Below are 19235 nucleotides of genomic sequence, written 5' to 3' on the forward strand. Positions count from 1 at the left end.
TTGATTGGATAGATCAAATATCATTTTCTCCGATTTTTTGGTATTGTACAAAATATACACCATAAAATAAAATTTCATATATTTAGAAAATATAGAATATAATTTCTTTTGTACCAACACATGATCGTAGAAATCGGAAATCATAACTAGATTAACCTAATAATTCAAAATTTATTAGAGATTTATCCGAGATTATTTTGATAAATTAAAATTTTTTAATCAAATCGGTCCATCGAAGTATAACGAATAAATAGAAAAACATATTTTTGAAAAATTAATCGGAAAATTTTAAGAAGATCAAAAAGATTTATAACAATTTCTGCAAGAAAATTAAGGAAGAAAGAGACTAAAATAGAAGCCAGCCCAGCTCTCTGGCGCATGTGTAGGCGCCGCCAGTGCCAACAAGAATCATCTCATATCCTAGCTGGTCTTCCTTTTTATATAATATACTAGTCAATCACTAATAATATTCATCATCATACGCATACCTTCATATAACTATTTCAAACTCTCTGTAATTTGTATTCTCGTCTTCAACCCCCCAGATCTGAATCTTGAAACATGGATTCTTCATCTAAAGACCAGAAGCCAAGTGGTGGTGGTGGTTTCTTTTCTTCTCTGGCTTCAAGTATTTCCAATTTTGGGTCTGCTATGCAAAAATCTGTTAATGGGTATGCTCAAGTTTCGATCTTTTTCACTTTTACTTGATCTGTTTATGCTTTTTTCCTTGTTTTTGTATGTTGTGAAGTTTGTTTTCTGCTAATTGACTTTGGACTTGAAAAGGGGGAGTTGGGGTTTCTGCTTTTATTGGACTTACTAGTGTACCTAATTGATTTAGATGTTTCGGGCTATGGTAATATATTAATTTAAGGTCTTTGTAGGTGGGTTTTTTGATTAGATCTTATGTTTAGTCTGACCTATAATACTCTATTTAATTCTAGCTCTCGTAAAACTTTAGGTGTTAGTATAGAGCTTAATTCAGTGAAATATAAATGTTGGCAATGACTAATTATTCAAAGAAGGGGTTCTGCGAATTCATCACAACTATATACCATCATAGGGAATGTGAATTTTTCTGAAATATAGATGTTGGCAAAGAGTATTTATTCAAAGAAGGGGTTCCGCGAATTTGTTCAACTTTATACGATCACAGGGAATGTGAATTTTTCTTCTAGGCCAGGTTATTTCAGGATGTCAAGGTCAAATAATCGTGACTTGTACTATGATTGTGGGGTAATAATTCAAGGTTAATTAATTCTTATTTTACTCCAAACATAACATCTAGTGTATCTTGTAATAAAATCCTTATCTATGATTTAATTTTGTTGACATTTATTCCTAACTATAACCCTGAGGGACTTGCATGATGTTATAATGATGCCACTCTTTACTCGTATTTACAGGAAATATTGTTGCTGAATTAAACTGTGATGCTATGATTTACAGTTTTGTAATATTTTCTTTTAATCCCAAGACATGGAATTACATGTTAAATTATGCTGGATGAAGAACTAGCTCATCTGCTTAATGTTTTGGTTATTTTTATTGTCTGTTAGTTTGGTTGGATACGAGGGTTTGGAAGTTATAAATCCCGACGGAGGGACTGAGGATTCTGAAGTAGAAGCACAAAAAGGAAGATGGAAGCAAGAGGTATATTAACCGTCTTGTTCTTTTTGGGATAATTAAACCACTCACACGTACACCTCACCTTTGATACAATAACCCTAGACCTTACATAGAGAAAGTGAGATTGATACAGTCAGGCCAAGATCCCTTCAATTGTCTCGAAATTGCTCCATTTAACGTAAAAATAGTACCATCTGTCTCATTTTTATAGTAATATCATCCCTAGTCACTCGTTTGTGTATTGATACACAGTAGTCTGCATCAATTGACCCTGCATACAGACATGTGTTGGTGAATAACCAGAAAGTTATTTCAAGTCTGGATTTTAAGCATTCCATGAATTATATAAATCTATGACTCGATTTTTTAGTTGTAGTCGTAAATTGCAGTTTAAAATATATTTAAATATGTACAGTTACAGGTCCAGTAGAGGTAAACGACTCCACTTTTCACAATGTTCTGAACCTTCATTACCCAAATTTTCTTTCAGGATCGGGATGGTTACTGGAAGATAATGCACAAGTATATTGGTGCTGATGTCACATCATTGGTGACACTCCCGGTTCTCATTTTTGAGCCCATGTCAATGCTTCAGAAGATGGCTGAGGTTTGTGTCAGCTGCACATCTGTTGTATGTACATATACATGTACCTAAGCTGTATTGATTCATTGATTTCTCTGCAGATAATGGAATACTCTTACCTTTTGGATCTGGCCGATGAGTGTGAGGATCCACATATGAGACTGGTGTATGCATGTAAGGGTTCTTTTGCATTACTTTATACTTATATGAATATGCATCTCCAGTCTTCTATAATTCCTCTGCTGCTAGACTAACAATTTTTTTGTTGCAGCCTGCTGGTTTATTTCTGTATATTACGCCATGCAACGAACCTGGAAGCCATTTAATCCGATCCTTGGTGAAACCTATGAGATGACTAATCATGGTGGAGTTACATTTATTGCCGAACAGGTGAATTTTTTCAAGCACCAAATATGTTTCTTCCTATAGTGTATCCTTTTATTTTGTCAATTGCAAATTTCAATCTTCTATTTAATGGGGAAAGAGTAAGGGAACGAATTAACTGAAGAGGTAGATGTGGGATGGGGTCAATTTATGATTCTCTCCAATTATTTTGAAAAAAATCATCATTTTTAATTACTCCCTCCGTCCCTCCCATTTCTTTACACTTTCCTTTCTGGGATGTCCCACCCAATTCTTTACATTTCAAAACTTACCAAAAATAGTCAATGGGTCCCACCATTTCTCCACTTTTCTTTCTCTTTCACACTACTTTTACTCCACTATCTTCTTTTTATACATTAAAAATCAATGGGTCCCACCACTTCACCCACTCTTCTTTCTCTTTTCCAAATACTTTATACATATTTCTTAACCTCTGTGCCCAACCCATTTGATAAGAAATGGGAGGGACGGAGGGAGTATTTTTTATATGAAGATAACTCAAGTTCTTCACAGCACAAGTTATCATGGTGAGGTTTCCTGTTTTTTGTCAGACTTGTAAAACAAACACAATGACGGCTGTTTCGGATTTCTCGTTGTTGACTTAACCTTGGTTATACTCCAGTTACTATAAAATCGCACTTCCAGTTACTATAAATTACTTTCAAATAGGCATCCCTGTCAAACTATGGCTAAATTCCTGATTATATAGTTTTATATGGTTGACTGTCTTGTTCATTTGTAATATTATATTACATCTGTTAACATTAAATTGTGATCTCAGGTCAGTCATCACCCCCCAATAGGTGCTGCACATGCTGAAAGCGAACATTTCATATATGAAATAACATCAAAGGTGAGGACTAAGTTCTTGGGGAACTCTGTCGATGTTTACCCAGTTGGAAGGTAATAGTTCTAATTTGGGGTTCTAAATGTTACTGTGAAGTTCTAAATATCTACTATGCTTAACTTTAACATAATATAAAGTTTAACACGCTGATGTGTGCCCTGTCTCTTCTCGTACAGAACAAGATTGACCCTGAAGAAAGCTGGTGTAGAATTAGAATTGGTTCCTCCTCCTTCTAAAGTTAACAACCTTATATTTGGACGTACATGGGTGGATTCGCCAGGGGAGATGGTTGTCACTAACTTGACGACAGGGGACAAAGTCGTTCTTTACTTTCAACCTTGCGGTTGGTTTGGGTATGCATCTATACTACAATTTTTGTACTTAAAATACATACATAACTTACATCTTGTATTGTTTATGTTGGTTGTCTCTCTGCATAGAGCATCACTGATCGGTTTGGATCTCTAGTCTTCTATAAATAGACTATGCATATAAGTTTGCACCTACGTAGCATGGACTCAGACATGCCGACATGGGTATTCACCAATCATCAGAGTCCTGGATACAGGACTCGACATTTTTAAAATAATAATAATTATAATTATTTAGGGATCGACATGTCAAAATTAAACAACTAAATTCATGATAGTAAAAAAACTGTCTTTCACAGTAAGTGATAAGCAAAAATAAGATTCGTTCTGCTGCATTTTCATTCCTAAAAGAATGTATATCTTATGTAAAAAGAATAGCATCCATTTCTGGTTCATCAAGAAAGAGATTTGCCATCTGAACGCGTGCACCTTTCTCTAAAACTATCATATACCTCCACAAAGGTAAATTGGTATCAATTTCTTGGTTTGCACCGGTGTTACTATACGCACTTGAACTCATTGAACCACTCATTGTATATGAACTTCAAATGCGCAGTGAAATGTATGTATACACACAAGTACCCCAGCGATATTATACGTACATACATATATAAATACATAAATATTAAGAGATAGTGGTTCTACTGTAGAACAAAATTCAAAAATCAAATTTTTTGCTTAGATTGTATGTGTTAAATTGTTTTTGCATGTTATGTTTGATGTGTATTTTATATTAGAATCAAATTTTATGCGTGGGTATGACTAATTTTAAAATTATTAATAAGATTTTAAAGTAAAACCAAATGGTTCTCCACGGGACTCTATATAAGATGGTTCTCTATGGAACAATTGCTTGTGTGTCTGTCATTACGAATCCTTCACTGTAAAATTCCTTCAGTGCTTTCTTTTTATCTTCTGTTTGTATATGGGTAAGTGTGTGATGTGGATTAGAACATACCAAATTAATGCTGACAGGTATTAAAGCATAAGAGTTTATTGTATAAACTGTAAACTTGTAAGCTTGGATGGATTAAACAGATGAAATTTGGTACCCTGGTGATTAATTAATTAACCACACTAGAGTGAATGCAATTTTGCAACTGGATAGTGATCATTAAAAAAGAGAGATTTTTCCTCGTTAATTTAATATGTTTAACTGAGATTCATCTCTATAATTCTATACTGGAGCCGAGAATTTGCTTTTTATTATTATATGTCAGACTATTTCTGATAATCTACTGATCAAATTGATTGTGCTTCCAAAAAAATTTCATTATCTTCATTTGGAAATATCAGATAATAACATTATATATTTGCAAAGTATCCATTTTTTATTCCTTTCTGTGTCTCAACTGTACTTAATATGTTGCTTGTGGTTTGTAACGAATTGTTTTGGTGAATTGTTTGTTTCATCTGGCTGCTAGAAGTTGCATGATACATTCGGCCATGTATACAATTTTAATTGTCAGTTAGGCTCATGTCTGAAACTTGGATTTGGTTTGTTTAGTTTTGATTCATCTATGTCCTTATTCTCATGCCTAATTTTGCATCTACGCCTGGCTGCAGTGCTGGCCGCTATGAAGTAGATGGATATGTATACAATTCTGCTGAAGAACCAAAGATATTAATGACTGGAAAATGGAGCGAGTCAATGAGCTATCAACCTTGTGACTTGGAAGGAGAACCACTTCCAGGCACCCAACTGAAGGAGGTTAGCTCTAATAATTTGACTGCTACCTATTTGTCGCTAGTTTTCTTTCTCTGATATTTGAAATAGTTAACTGTGATAGTATCTTTATGTTCTGATCCTTTACCCAAGTTCGCTATTTATTTGCTCGTTGCTGATTTTAAAACATCTTTATCAGAGAATGGATACTTGACTCTGTGATTTTTTTTTTTAGATTTTTGGTTCATAATTTGGCATCATGATTGGGTCTTGACTCTTTTTTTCTTGTTGGTTCTGGTACCTTCAATATATGCATTTTGATCAGTGTGTCTGTATCTTAAGATGATTTGCCCGCATTATGAGTGTAGTTCTAGTTTATTATTAACAGTCATAGACTAGATAACGTGCTTCACTTCCTAAAAGAGGCAGTTGCAGAACAAAAGAAAAAAACTCTTTTGCCTCAGAAACTTCATCTCAGTCTTTAACCCAAATTACCTTGGAATGCATCAACTGTTCTGTCTGTGGTCATTTGTTTATTGTGACTGGGTCTGATTTGATATATGTGTTTGATAATCTATGTTTATTCAATATATTTGATTACCTGCCAAAAGTAAATGGTAAAAAAGAGATTACAGAAACTTTGCTGCTAGTTGACCTTATTTCTTGCTTTAGAGCTCGAAATGCCCTGATCCTTGATCCTATGCATAGACTTCAATGTACGAGCTTCAAGTCATTCATGCTTACATATTAGCTATTCATTCTTTTTTTATGATATATCCAACAAATGCCCGCCGACGTGTGAACTTCAGTACAGATTGATTTATGGGTTATTGTGCTGGTACTGTCTGCAGGCATGGAAACTTGCTGAGGCACCGAAAAATGACAAATATCAATACACACATTTTGCGCATAAATTGAACAGCTTTGAAACTGCACCAAAGAATTTATTGGCCTCTGACTCTCGCTTACGACCAGATAGATATGCACTTGAGAAGGGTGACATGTCAAAAGCTGGATCAGAAAAGAGCAGGTCTCATTCTCTGTACCCTTTAGTTAACCATAATGTAATTTTATTGGGGAATTTTACCGATATGAAAATAGTGGAGCATGCCAAGTTACTTCTTATTTTATACCTTTTGTTTAATTGTATAAAATTACAGCTGATGGGGTTATGTGGTAAAAGGTTGCGGGTTGACACTTAAACTTTTTGGTTATGGCCTTTTTTCAGTCTGGAGGAAAGGCAAAGAGCTGAAAAACGAGCACGAGAGACCAAGGGCCATCAATTTACACCTAAATGGTTTGAACAATCAAGTGATGTTTTTACAACACCTTGGGGTGAAGTAGAAGTGTATCGCAATAATGGAAAATATGCTGAACACCGGGCTGCCATAGATAGTTCCGACAGCATTGAAGAGGTTGATGTCAAATCAATAGAGTTCAACCCGTGGCAGTATGAAGATTTGACTGCAGAATAAGAGACTGGTTCTGCACCGGTTCTGGCTCATGCTACGATTCATTTCTTTATCATATTTTGTGTGTTTTATCACATTATTTTGTTAGCATTAGAATCAACGAACCGTTTAACTATTAGTATGCATGATTTTTGCTTACTAATGATCTTGGTTTTATGGATATTGTATAGAGTTTAAGCTTGTGATCCAAAAGTTAATATTTGGTTTGTAATATTACTTGTACAATGTCTAGTTGAATTGCTGAACCCACATAAATTCAACTGAGTTCTACTAAAACTTCCCCCCTTCAAATTGACCAGTCTTTAATTGTTTATTATGTATATGATCTTTTTAGTCAGGATAGTGGTAATCAAATTCATTAACAAGTTAACAATGAACTTATCTCCGGGTCCCTAATACAGAGCATCCTCAAGTGAAAAAATACTCAGGATTTATACCCTCCGTAGGTTTTTTGCGATGATAGTATACCGTCAATACTCAATAATCAATTGTCTGGATATGTTTGATAGAATCATTTGGTATATTTGTAAACGGTGTTGGGCCTCAACATCACAATTTCAAACAATAATGTCTCAAATTTTAGACCTTTTTGTTAAGTGACCGATTCTCCTAAACTCTGTTAGGAGGAGGGCTTACCAGGATCATATTCTAACATTCCCCTTCACTCGAAAGCCCATTTATGGGTCGAGAGTGGATCACTCTTTTTGAGGAATAACATTGCCTTCGTGTCCTTAATAAATTCTGAGAATATTGGGGGTCACAGGGAGTCGAACACGAGTCTCCCGCGAGCCTAGGCTCTGATACCATGTTAAGTGACCAATTCTCCTAAAACCTCAAGGTGTTAGGAGGAGGGCTTACCAGGATCATATTCTAACACTTTTAACTCTAATTTATGATATCCAGGATCTTTGAATACAATTAAATTAATAATTAATTGATATATATTTGCAATTGAGTCGAGTAAATGAAATGATTAATTCTTCCGGACCATTACACAATTGAATCGAGTAAACATAATAATTAATTGTATGGTCGATACATTTGCAAACAAACACAACTGAATCTAATAAACAAATTAACTAATTGTTCGAACCAAACAAACACCTGTGATATTTGTAAACAAATATTATTGAACTGAGTAAACAAAATGATTAATTGTTTTGTACCATTACACAATTGAACAAAAAAAAAAAAAATGATAATTGTTGTGGACCATATACACTTAATACATTTACAAAGAATTAAACCGAGTAAACGAAACAATTAATTGTTCTCGATGATACATTTGCTAACAAACACAATTAAATCAAGTATTATGAAACGATTAAAAGGAAGGAACGTCAACAAAATTTGAGGAATTCGATAACAAACACCATCAAACTTGGTAAACAGAACCCTTATTACATGTTTAATATACGAAAAAAACAGATCTAGTATGTTTATAACTTGTAAGAGGCAATCGTATCAAATTTAAAAGACTACAAACATTTCTAACTTATACTATATAAGTTTCCACTTCTCACAGTCCAAATGTGACATTATTGCTCAGGTGATGTCTATGCACAACATATTCAACTGAAGCAGCAGCCTCAGATTGCCTCTGCAAACTTCTCTCAATCAAAGCTCGCATGATCGTATGACGTGTGTAAACGAATATCTCCATCTCTTGAATGATGTTCACTCTAAATTTAAGCAAATTATGTACAATTTCATCACGATTGAATCTCGTATGGGGACCTCTTACCATACCCGTTGATGCATCTTTTTTAAGATAGTGTAGAAGAAAGATAAGTCGAATATCATCTCTTCTGAAAGTTGAAGGTTTTGATTGCATAGGCAAATATAAGGGCGAATAAGACGCAGAAGCCAACCACCATGATACCAGCAATGCCGAGAAAATCATGCCTGAACCCGAAGACATGCTTGATTAACAACTTTGCTGGCAGCACTGTTACTCCATCAGAAAGCTTTATAGGTACATCACTATCACCATATTGAGAAACCACAAGACCGTAAAGAGTCCAAGCGACAGGGTTTGCCCAGTAATACCATCTCCACCAAATAGGAATGTTCTGTTTAACAGCGGACACAAAAAAGTTCAGATGATGTACATAATACTCAGATATTTCAATTTTTCATGGAGCTTCTAAATTACTCGCAAAATTCATTTATTAATATAATATTGAATTGTGCTTGCCTCATGACTACCAAAAATGCCTTGCTATATTGTAAACTTGTTTTTATGTCAATTTTAAGAACTAAGAAAGACAGGTACTTTTACTTGTACCTTGTGAGGTATCATAAATCCACTGAAAAGGTTCCAAAGCATATAAAACGGAGCAGCGATGATGGAAGCTACATTGTGATTCGGTGTGACTGCTGTCGTCATCATTCCATAGAAGGTGAAGTATAGCATAGTGAAATACATAAAACAGATGTACCATGCAAATTTGTAAAAAGTCCACTCAAATGAAGCCATTGCGTAGAACACCGTACTGTATATGAGTGCTTGCCCAAGCACATAAGGGAACTCAATGGCAACCTACAAATCAACAGCATTTCATGAAAAAGTACATTTCAAACAGCGATGATACAATTTTAATGATGAAATGATATGCCATAAGCGCACCTGAGCAAGTGCAAATGGTAGAGCAGAATACATCCCTGCAGCTCTCTCTCTGTATGAAACAAATCTTTCGACAGAAACAACTGGTTGAACAGCACCTCCATTGGTGACACCAATAAACAGGACTGCTACATACATGGATCCCATGGCATTAAAGATATCCTGTTGGTTATCCCTATTTGAAAGAGTGAAAATCTGAATGTGAGATAAATTTGAAACACTAATTAAATTAAAAAAATAGATTCTGATAGAAAGCAGTCGCTGTGAGTTAATTCTATCCTGTTAGCACTTCAAAGAAAAAAAATACAACATTTCTATATAAGTTATATATGGTCACACAAAGCAAAAAAGACGGGAAATTCATGACCACAATGTTATTTGTAATATTAATCACTGAACAAGAGAAGGCTGATGAAAACATAACAAAAAAGATCTGAAAAACACCTTTTGGAGCCAAATCTCCAACAGATTGTACCAAGCATCAGTGAAATAATGACGGTGTAGAAAAAGCGAACTGCAGAGTATTGTGGATTTCTCCAATAACACAGGTTTTGCTTCCAAAGACAAGCTAGAAACTGATCCATTTTTGACTGCGAATACTTGGTTGGGAAGTTCAGTTCTTTTGCATTGATATTTAATCTGTTCAGCCTTTCAACCAGTCCTTTGTTACGTCTGAGGCAAAATGTACAACTATACTTAATTTTTTCTGTTCACAAATAATATCTAGCATACTAAAAGATATAAAAGGTAGAAATCAGATTCCATTTCTCAGAAGCAGCACATACTGATAGAGATTTGATCTTCGGTATATCTCTGCAAAGTCCACACCAAGACGATTTTCTTCCATTGATGAAGTGACCTCTAACATCCATGTAGCAGGATTCTGGTCAGGTCGTATCTTTGGTACTCCCTGTATTGCCTAGAGATACAGGCAAGACAGATAATTGTAGAAAATAAATATTTTAAGGATATCAAGAAGTCAAATGATACAGATGTGTTCAAGTAAATTCACAAAAAAGGAAAGATAATATAAAAAGTAGCAAACCTCCAAATAATCTACAAGTTTGTAAGACCTGGGGCCAAGTGGGCCTGCATATATGAGCTCTCCTCCCCTCTTCATAAATACAAGCTGCCATCGTGGATTGAATTTGGAAGATATCATAAAATGATTATTTACTGTGTAAGGTTTCACAATTATGATATCTAACATTATATTACTACTCTAAAAAGGGAAAAAAAAGGAAGTTAAGCAGCAGAAATTTTGAGCTGAACTAAATGACTATAATTAGGGAGTCAGGTGCGTGTTCTATGTCCTATTATACTCTTTATCTGGTTCTTAATAAATCTAGAGATTTTTGACTAGATGATCTAAGAGCTGGGATAAGTTTCCTCAACTTGTTTTTTATAGCACAGAAATGCACGTACTTCACAATCCCCGTCAATATTTATAGCAATTACTGAAATAAATACCTCGTCAAAGGATTCAAAAATGTCTATGCTGGGTTGATGTATTGTGCAAACAATTGTTCTCCCTGTATTTACGATATTCCTCACAGTCCTCATTACAATTGCAGCAGCCCTTGCATCCAGTCCTGATGTAGGCTCGTCCATGAAAACTATAGAAGGATTAGCCACCAACTCAACTGCAATGGTTAGTCTTTTTCTTTGCTCCGTTGACAAGCCATCAACACCTGGCAGACCAACCAAAGCGCCTTTTAATGGAGTGAGCTCTACAAGTTCCATCACCTCCTCAACAAAAGCCTGGTAAATTTAATTGATCAGATTATAACCTAAAACATACAACGGAAAGCATGCTCAACTTTTTACCTTTTGTGTAACAATGTCAACTTCTGATGGTAAACGGAGCCATGCAGAAAATAAAAGTGATTCATGAACAGTAAGGCATGGTGAATGAATGTCATTCTGCTCACAGTAACCAGATATTCTAGCAAAAGTTTCCTGCTTTTTTGGATAACCCGATATTTTAATCGTCCCTTCAATAACCCCACCCGTTTTTCTGCCAGCTAATACATCCATGAGGGTGGTCTTTCCAGCACCACTAACTCCAACTAAAGCAGTAAGGACACCTGGCCTAAATGCTCCAGTGATATCAACTAACAGCTGCAATCTTTCCTCACTAACTCCTTGCTGCTTTAATTCCTGTAACAAAACTAGACTGAGACGCGTTTATTGAAGACGACTCACTAATGTAGATTAAGAGATGTAGAAGTTTACAGACCAAAGGTACATCAACATAGTAACTAATATTGCTGAAAGACATCGAAAGTGGTTGAAAAGGAAGAACCATGCCTCTCTGATCAAAACTTTTTCCTGTCCAAAGACTTTAAATTAAAATTTTGTAACAGATTATTGCAGCTTTTAACAAACAAAAAGAGTGAATCTATAAAAGAATGGAGTATTTCCTACCAGTTAGTGAACCTGAATGCTCCAAATATTCTCTTAGCTGAATATTAACGACTTTAGTTTCACTTACACCTTTTTTTCTATTATCTCTTTCTTGGAGCTCTTCTTCAGAAACAACTGCCTGCTGCTTCACCAAAGCTACAGACATTACCAGAACATTAATAACTTCATATGTGTCTTTCCGTGTATTCTTGATATTTGGAGACAAAAAACTTTTAGGTTCTAACCATAATTTAAAAGGGAGGGAAGGCTTACGGTTGAGGTAAGTTAGGGAGAAGGTGAAAAGGATATTAAACAGAAGTGTATATCCAAGCAAAGCAGCAACACCAATCCAATACCAATAACTCTGACGAAACAAACTACGTGCTTTGAGTAATTGGTCACCTAAACGCATAGTAGAATTGCTCCCAATTTTCTGCATGAATGAGGGTGTTACAAGTTATGAGATTCCATGTAGATAAAATAATGCTCTACCTTGAGGTAATAATAATTCAAATTAATAGCTGCAGTCGAATCCAAGAACAAGGCTAATCTTTGTGCATTATGACAGCATTTACAAATATAGTATCTACTAGATACAATAAATAAATAAATAGCATGTACTTGTCAAAAAAATAAAAACAAATGTCAATTTCAATTATTAGGCACATTTTGTATCTGAATGACACCAAGATGCTGCCAACCCATAGATACTTAAGTCAATATGTGTTACATTTGTTATTCAACAGTCAGCAAAGATCTGATACTATTTGAAACACTGATGCAAACCTTTTTTCCATATAGCATAAACATGTGACTCATATATATAGACTCGGGTCAATGTATTTATGTTGTTACTCAGCAGTCAGAGCAGATTTGGCTTATTAAACATCACCAAAAGAAGGTCGGAGATCAGAAGATATAATCATTTGGCATCAGCTCTTCACTTCAAGGAAGTCCTTGACAATTTCCTTACCTATTTCAGCCAGGCTTAAGGATTAAACACCACCCTCTCTGGATAGAAGTGGTTGTCGGACCATGTAAGACAATCCTTTTAGTTTAGCGCTTAATCTTTTTTGGGCAGCAATGGCTCCTCCTAATAGTAAGCATAAACTCCATTTGTGTGACAACATCTTGTATACTATTCCTTACATGTATTAATTACACACATACATTATTAGTTGATGCAGCTATAAGGTATATCAGCATCCAAACATAACACTGAAGCCATAATTTAACTTTAAATTCTTTTACCAGCACAATAAATCACACTTTGGAATAAGGGTGGCATACAATCTAGAAAAAACTACCATAAACTCAATATTGAGCATTGTTTACTTTCTTTTCTAAGTAGGACTGTTATATTGTTCTGTGCAGCTAGATTCAGAAATTGACCATCAGTTAGCACCTGTAACAGGCAACTGTGCATCAGCTCTTCACTTCAAGTAAGAACTTGACAGTTTCCATATACACCTATGACCTACCTCAGCAATGGTCAAGGTTTAAATTCCACCTTCTTTGGACTAGAGTGGTTGTGGAGTCATTGAAAAAACCTTTTGGTTACTATCTGATCTTTTATTGTCCGCTGTAGCTCCTATAAATAGAAAGCAACTAAGCCTAAAAGCCTACATTACCCTTTGTTACCTAAACTTTAGAAAATTGCAAAATGCATCCCTTAACATGTTTGTGCGCCGCATTTGAAATAGACTTAGGAATTAACTAGAATGACATATTATAGGTTCTTCAATCTATTATACCTTGTTAACTGAAAACAGTGATAGGTCAAAATAGATGAAAATGGCCAAAAGGGTTCAACATGTGGCACTCTTAAACTGTTAAACATTGAGGGATGCACTGTGCAATTACCTAAAGTTTAGGTAATAAAGCCAAACCAAAGGGATGTATTTTGCAATTAACTCATACTGTTACTTTTTAGATAGGATTGTTTATTTTCACAATAGATAATGTTCTTCGCAGATGGATTCAAGGTTGACTTTCAACTTTTCAATAACAAGAATTGACCAGTTGTTCATACAAATATATTACCTTATCCCATGAATGTCCAAGAAATTCATTGACGGAAGATGCAGCTTGACCATACATAAGAGGAGAAATCCAGAAGCCCCAGATCCACCATTTGGGGATGCTAGCTATTGCCGTGATATCAGAACAATTAGTAAATTTACATGATTAAGTGAAAGATAATAATATATATTACTTCCCTTTACCTCTCGAGATCACATATCCACCAAGAGCCATTACAATTAACATGGCAAAAGATCCAAAAGTATTAGCAACTATCATATTTCGTCCCAAGGCTCCCATTAGACGAAAAAGAGAAATTGACATTTGATGTAGGAAGAAATACAAAAGGAATTGTCGAAAAAAGCTGCAGGTTGATAATTAGGGTTACAGACTTCGGATATACAGCTCAGAGAATCATAATAAACAACGCAACTTTTAGAGGAATCTTACCTAACAATATTAGGATCAAATCCAACCACGTAATACGTGATCATGACCCAAAAACCAGATTCTATGAGTGATATTGGAATGCTTAAGACCCAGGAAGGAAGTGTATAAATCCAGGCTGGGTAGAAGTGCAAATCTCTATGCTTATAAAGCACCGGCAGCTTCGCTACCAACATTGGAACCTCCGTAAATCCATTGAAAAGAATAATGACCATAGAAAAGTAAAGTTCCCCGAGATATAGCCCAGCATCATCAATTGTATTATGGTGAAGAGTTGTCCGAAAGAAAACACTCATGGTAATTAAAGCAACAAAGAAGAGCTGTAATGCAGCAATATAGTGAGTGAGATACATGCATAAATATGTTTTTCCATCAGGCTTATGCTTATAGGAAATAATAACCACAGGTGAAAGAGACTCACAAAGGATTTGACTCTTTAATATCAATTTAAGTACAGATAACAGAAATAGTAATCACCTGAATGAACTTGAAAACATAAATAAACGAGTTTCGTTTCATTAGTAGCAATTGCCAATCAAAGCTCGTCTTAAGAAGCTCAATCCTTGAAATTCCGTACTGAGAGGTTGACAGTGCTGCAGGATGATTATAACGTCTATCAAATGGAATGTCTAGTTCTTCGCCTAAATTCTTTCCCAATTGATATGAACGAAAGGCTTCAGCAAACTTCAGCACGGATATATAATGATAGGGGCGATCATGAACAACCCAATACTGCTCTTGGTCCTTTTTCGATATAACCTGGGCCATGTCGTCTTTATATATAAGGTACTGAGTGACAAACTAAAAACACATTTGAAACTATGATATTACTTACTTCTTGAAGGAAGTCCGCTGCATTCTTTCGTTCAGGGCATTGAAATCCCATTGATGCAAAGAATCCAAGGGCAGAATCACGAGGCCCCTGATACACAATTTGACCCTCGGAGAGAAGAATTATATCATCAAACAACTCATACGTCTCAGGAGCAGGTTGAAGCAAAGAAATCACAGTGGTCCCATCAAGTGCATGACTGGAATGCCTGAGATACTTGATGATTTGGTAAGTAGTTGAACTGTCAAGCCCATTTGATATCTCATCCATGAACAGGACTCTTGATGGACCCGCTAATAATTCACCTGGCATACACATGACTTGAGTAAGCATAAAAAAGAACAATATATAATAAGCATTATAAATGAAGAAGCATCAATGATAATGAATGTACCTGTAGTAAGCCGCTTTTTTTGTCCTCCAGAGATTCCTTTGAGCATTTCATCTCCAACCAAAGTGTCAGCACATAGATCCAACCCTAAAATCTTTGTCATATAAATTTTAGAACTTCAGAGAGCTGTAAAAATTTAAAATCCAAGGCTTTCAAAAGCAGTAGATTCCAATGCAATGACCTCACTTTATCATTAGCAAAATTCAACTAGTTCATATAAATTACACTAATTCCTTATATAGACACGCATATGTACGGCCTTTTTCTCGTACACAATTGTTAAGTACCAGTTCTCCTGAAACCTCAAGCTGTTAGGAAAAGGATTTTTACCAGGATTATTATATTCTAACAACAATTAACACTGGATAAAGTGCAGTAACCTAGGACGGATATCAGTTATCATATGCAACTTCTTATTATTATCATAATTTAGGGGTTGAACTTTGCAATGCATTTCTTTGTTTAATTAAAAACAGTACATACTGCAGAGTGAAATAAAACTTTGAACATATTATGAAGAAGAAAACTGAACACAGAGAAGTGCATGTTCCTTCATTATGGATCTTTTCAACAAATAATATTTGCCACTGATTCATGAATGTAAACACACATATAATTTTGTGGCAAGCCCTCATGGGTGATAATGAGAGAGTTCTGTGGGAGCTGCTTCAATCATGTAATACATCACTAGTACTGGTTAGTGCACAATTGCACGGTGTTATAACTGCACCAAAAGTCAAAACTCTTTGGCATGCTTAAGTAGATCATTTGTAATGGATATGAATAGTTTGATCTTACCTAGATCATCCTATTACTTCCCATAGTTCGTGACTTTGTGCAATCTTGTATTCCCAGAAATCAATCTGTTACTCACCTAGCTTTTCTTAGTAGTTGGTAATGCCGTTAGCATCTCATACCTTTCTTTTACTACATATGATGTAAAAACAGGTCTACTTGACAAGATGCATAAGCTATAGACATTTTGGAAACCTTTTAAAGCTTCTTCAACCATTCAGCTGTCCAACATCCAACCGAATAGATGTATATTGTATGACTTACTCGAAAAATTAGGCACTGGTATCTTCAACTTCTCTTTCCAAAGATTTTTTTTTTCAGTTTCCATAGAAAACCTTCATATTATAGGCCAACTTATCCATATAAACTGCTGAATAAAAAACCTCCGTTCTACATCCCCCCAATGCTTAATGGTCATATTCAAATAAATAAGAACATCGAGTTTTCAAAACCCGTTCAAATATATGTAATGATTCCCCATCCAAATTTTATTGCATTTTACGCATAGTTCTCTAATCACACATCATTGAACTTACTCCTGCAACCTGTATGTTCAGTAATAATAACTGCAGCAGCAGGCAGTGCAAGAAAAAGCATAAAACGATTCCAAGTCGGTGAACAAAAAGTCCCGTAGCGATCGAAATTCAGAACACAGTAAAAAAGTAGAATTTGGAACACCAGTTGCATCAGAAATACTGTGAAAGTAAGTCCACAAAGAACATACCTTTAATATGTACTCCACAATTAGACTCGTCTCCTGTCCTCCTAATGCTGATGCCTGTAATGACAGTTGAAAAGTTTATGGTACAAAATTAACAGAAGATCAGAGGTTTGCTGAATTACTTAAGGCGATTAAGGCAGCTACGACACCTTCATAAATATATCAAGATCTTCATCAGGTTTGATACTAGCCCTCTTCTCTCTTCTTGCAAGCTCCTCAAGCATATCTGTTGCAAAACTTATGGTTTATCATCTTGGTGACCAACACACATGTACAATCTCCCAGAGGTCATGACTTACCATATTTACATCCAACACCCTGACAACGTGCTGAGAAATCAAGTGTTTCTCTCACAGTCATCTCTGGCACATGCCAATCTTGTTGACTAACGTAGGCAGATGTCCTCTGTGGAACAAACTCTTTTAAACTATGTCCGTTGTAAGTAATATTCCCTGACATCTTCGAAGAAATTAAGGTATTAGAGAACAAAAAAATTTAATAAGACTACTGCTGACCTAATAAAAAAAATGTCACTTCCAATTGTCCTGTTAAATGAACCAAAAATTACACATTAAGAACAAACGTGAAACCTGCAAATCTTGTCCAAGGCGACCAGCAAGGGCCAGCAGCAGTGTCGTCTTTCCAGAACTTGGAGGACCCAAAAGCAGTGTCAATCTTCAAATAAACATCATTAATTATCACATAAGTGATTAAGGATTGCCATAGAAAAATACACAATCAAAGACTAAAACTGCAATTGAAACCCAACCAGCTGCCAAAAATTATGTAAAGTAGAAGAAATAAGTACCTAGAAGGTCTAATTATTCCACTCATATTATCCAATATCGACAATTTTCTTCTCTTAGGCCGGTAAATCCTTAACTGTCGTAATAGAGCCTTGATAACAACAAAAAACCAAAACACATCAAATCAAGCCAGAGTTAATCAATACTAAATATATATATATATATATCCATCCCAGCACAATCTGCATAAACCTTACCTCGGTCATGTTAAACATAAAGTTGGTAATAGTAGGCAGTGCTCGACTCCCAACATGCACATATGTGTAAACATTCAGATTCTGGAATCGAACTTCAATTTTCGGAAACTGCAAATCAACTCTGCAAAATTGTACAAAGGTTACCAAAAAATATTCAATTACTGTAATCAATCAAACTTTTAACACCCATAATATTCAAAATCACCGGTACACAGTACTAATTAACCTCATTTAAACTTGAGAAAATTAATTTAAAAAATTATTAATCGTATCACAAAATTTTGAACTTCAGCCATTGCTGGAAACAATGAAACATCAAAAATCCAAAAACTTCAAAAATCAGTAACAACAAATAAATCGTAGAATAATATAAGATCATGTTTGGTCATCCTCCAGGCCGGTTACTTGACATGGTATCAGAGGGTCTCGGGTTCAAGTACTCCCGCCCCCGTAAACTCATTTAAACAAATTTTAACAATCGCTATCAGAAACCAGACTAAAAATCGACAAATTTGAGCACGGGAGTGTAAATTACTTATCAAACCGGTGTCGAATCCGGTGAAAAAACCTCTCCCAATCATCCTCAACCGACTCCACCAACCGATTCAACACAACTTTCCGTTCCTCAACCTGAAGCTTCTGCACATCAATCTCCACAAGCTGGCCCACAATGTTCTTAAACACTCCCTTCCGTACACGATTATACGTCGGCAACCGCTCCAACGCCGCCCACTGCAACGCCTCCTCGTCGTCCGCCGCCTCCCTGAACGACGCCGACCTCACCGACACACTCTCCGACGAGTTCCACATCGCAATCAACAAGCCCTAACTTGCAAGAGTGGAGTACTCTGTGGAAATGAAGAAGATAAGAGGAGATGTGAGAAGAAGAGGAGGACGAGTTTACGCCATACGTAACATTAATGTATCTATCTACTTGCTGCTTATATGAGCGAGAGAGCTGATAGGTAGGTGAGGCCAGCATTAATGGCGTCTTACTCTCTCTCCTCTGTTTTTGGTTTATCTCTCTAGAAACCCACTTTTTC

The 19235-nt window shown here is 35.6% G+C and overlaps 2 protein-coding genes across 5 annotated transcripts; one reads left to right on the forward strand and one right to left on the reverse strand.

Moving 5' to 3' along the window:
- The first annotated feature begins 314 nt into the window (after positions 1–314).
- On the forward strand, positions 315–7160 carry LOC108214933 (oxysterol-binding protein-related protein 3A). The gene is made up of 11 exons (XM_064088726.1): positions 315–427; positions 546–671; positions 1557–1650; positions 2117–2233; positions 2311–2383; positions 2481–2599; positions 3375–3496; positions 3617–3793; positions 5378–5522; positions 6329–6507; positions 6706–7160. Exons 2-11 carry the CDS (start codon positions 562–564, stop codon positions 6950–6952), a joined length of 1383 nt encoding a protein of 460 aa, XP_063944796.1. The 5' UTR covers positions 315–427; positions 546–561; the 3' UTR covers positions 6953–7160.
- A 1129-nt stretch (positions 7161–8289) lies between these two features.
- Positions 8290–19130, reverse strand: LOC108214344 (ABC transporter G family member 32). Of its 4 annotated transcripts, XM_017386297.2 has the most exons (24): positions 18728–19130; positions 18193–18313; positions 17998–18086; positions 17780–17864; positions 17489–17648; positions 17339–17415; positions 17193–17246; positions 15677–15767; positions 15286–15587; positions 14928–15209; positions 14454–14770; positions 14207–14367; positions 14025–14128; positions 12255–12414; positions 12003–12137; positions 11815–11906; positions 11403–11735; positions 11046–11336; positions 10621–10704; positions 10361–10494; positions 10020–10247; positions 9579–9750; positions 9237–9491; positions 8290–9021 (listed from the first exon to the last, which is right to left on the reverse strand). In XM_017386297.2, exons 1-24 carry the CDS (start codon positions 19000–19002, stop codon positions 8749–8751), a joined length of 4275 nt encoding a protein of 1424 aa, XP_017241786.1. In that variant the 5' UTR covers positions 19003–19130; the 3' UTR covers positions 8290–8748. The 4 variants fall into 4 exon arrangements, with proteins under 4 accessions (XP_017241786.1, XP_063944797.1, XP_063944798.1 ...); XM_064088727.1 differs by having other exon boundaries at positions 8607–9021; positions 12003–12414; XM_064088728.1 differs by lacking the exons at positions 17998–18086; positions 18193–18313; positions 18728–19130 and having other exon boundaries at positions 8607–9021; positions 12003–12414; positions 17489–17641; positions 17780–17858.
- Between the last annotated feature and the right edge of the window lie 105 nt (positions 19131–19235).

This window comes from Daucus carota, chromosome 3 (genome assembly GCF_001625215.2).
Source record: "Daucus carota subsp. sativus chromosome 3, DH1 v3.0, whole genome shotgun sequence".
NCBI classification, from domain to species: domain Eukaryota; kingdom Viridiplantae; phylum Streptophyta; class Magnoliopsida; order Apiales; family Apiaceae; genus Daucus; species Daucus carota.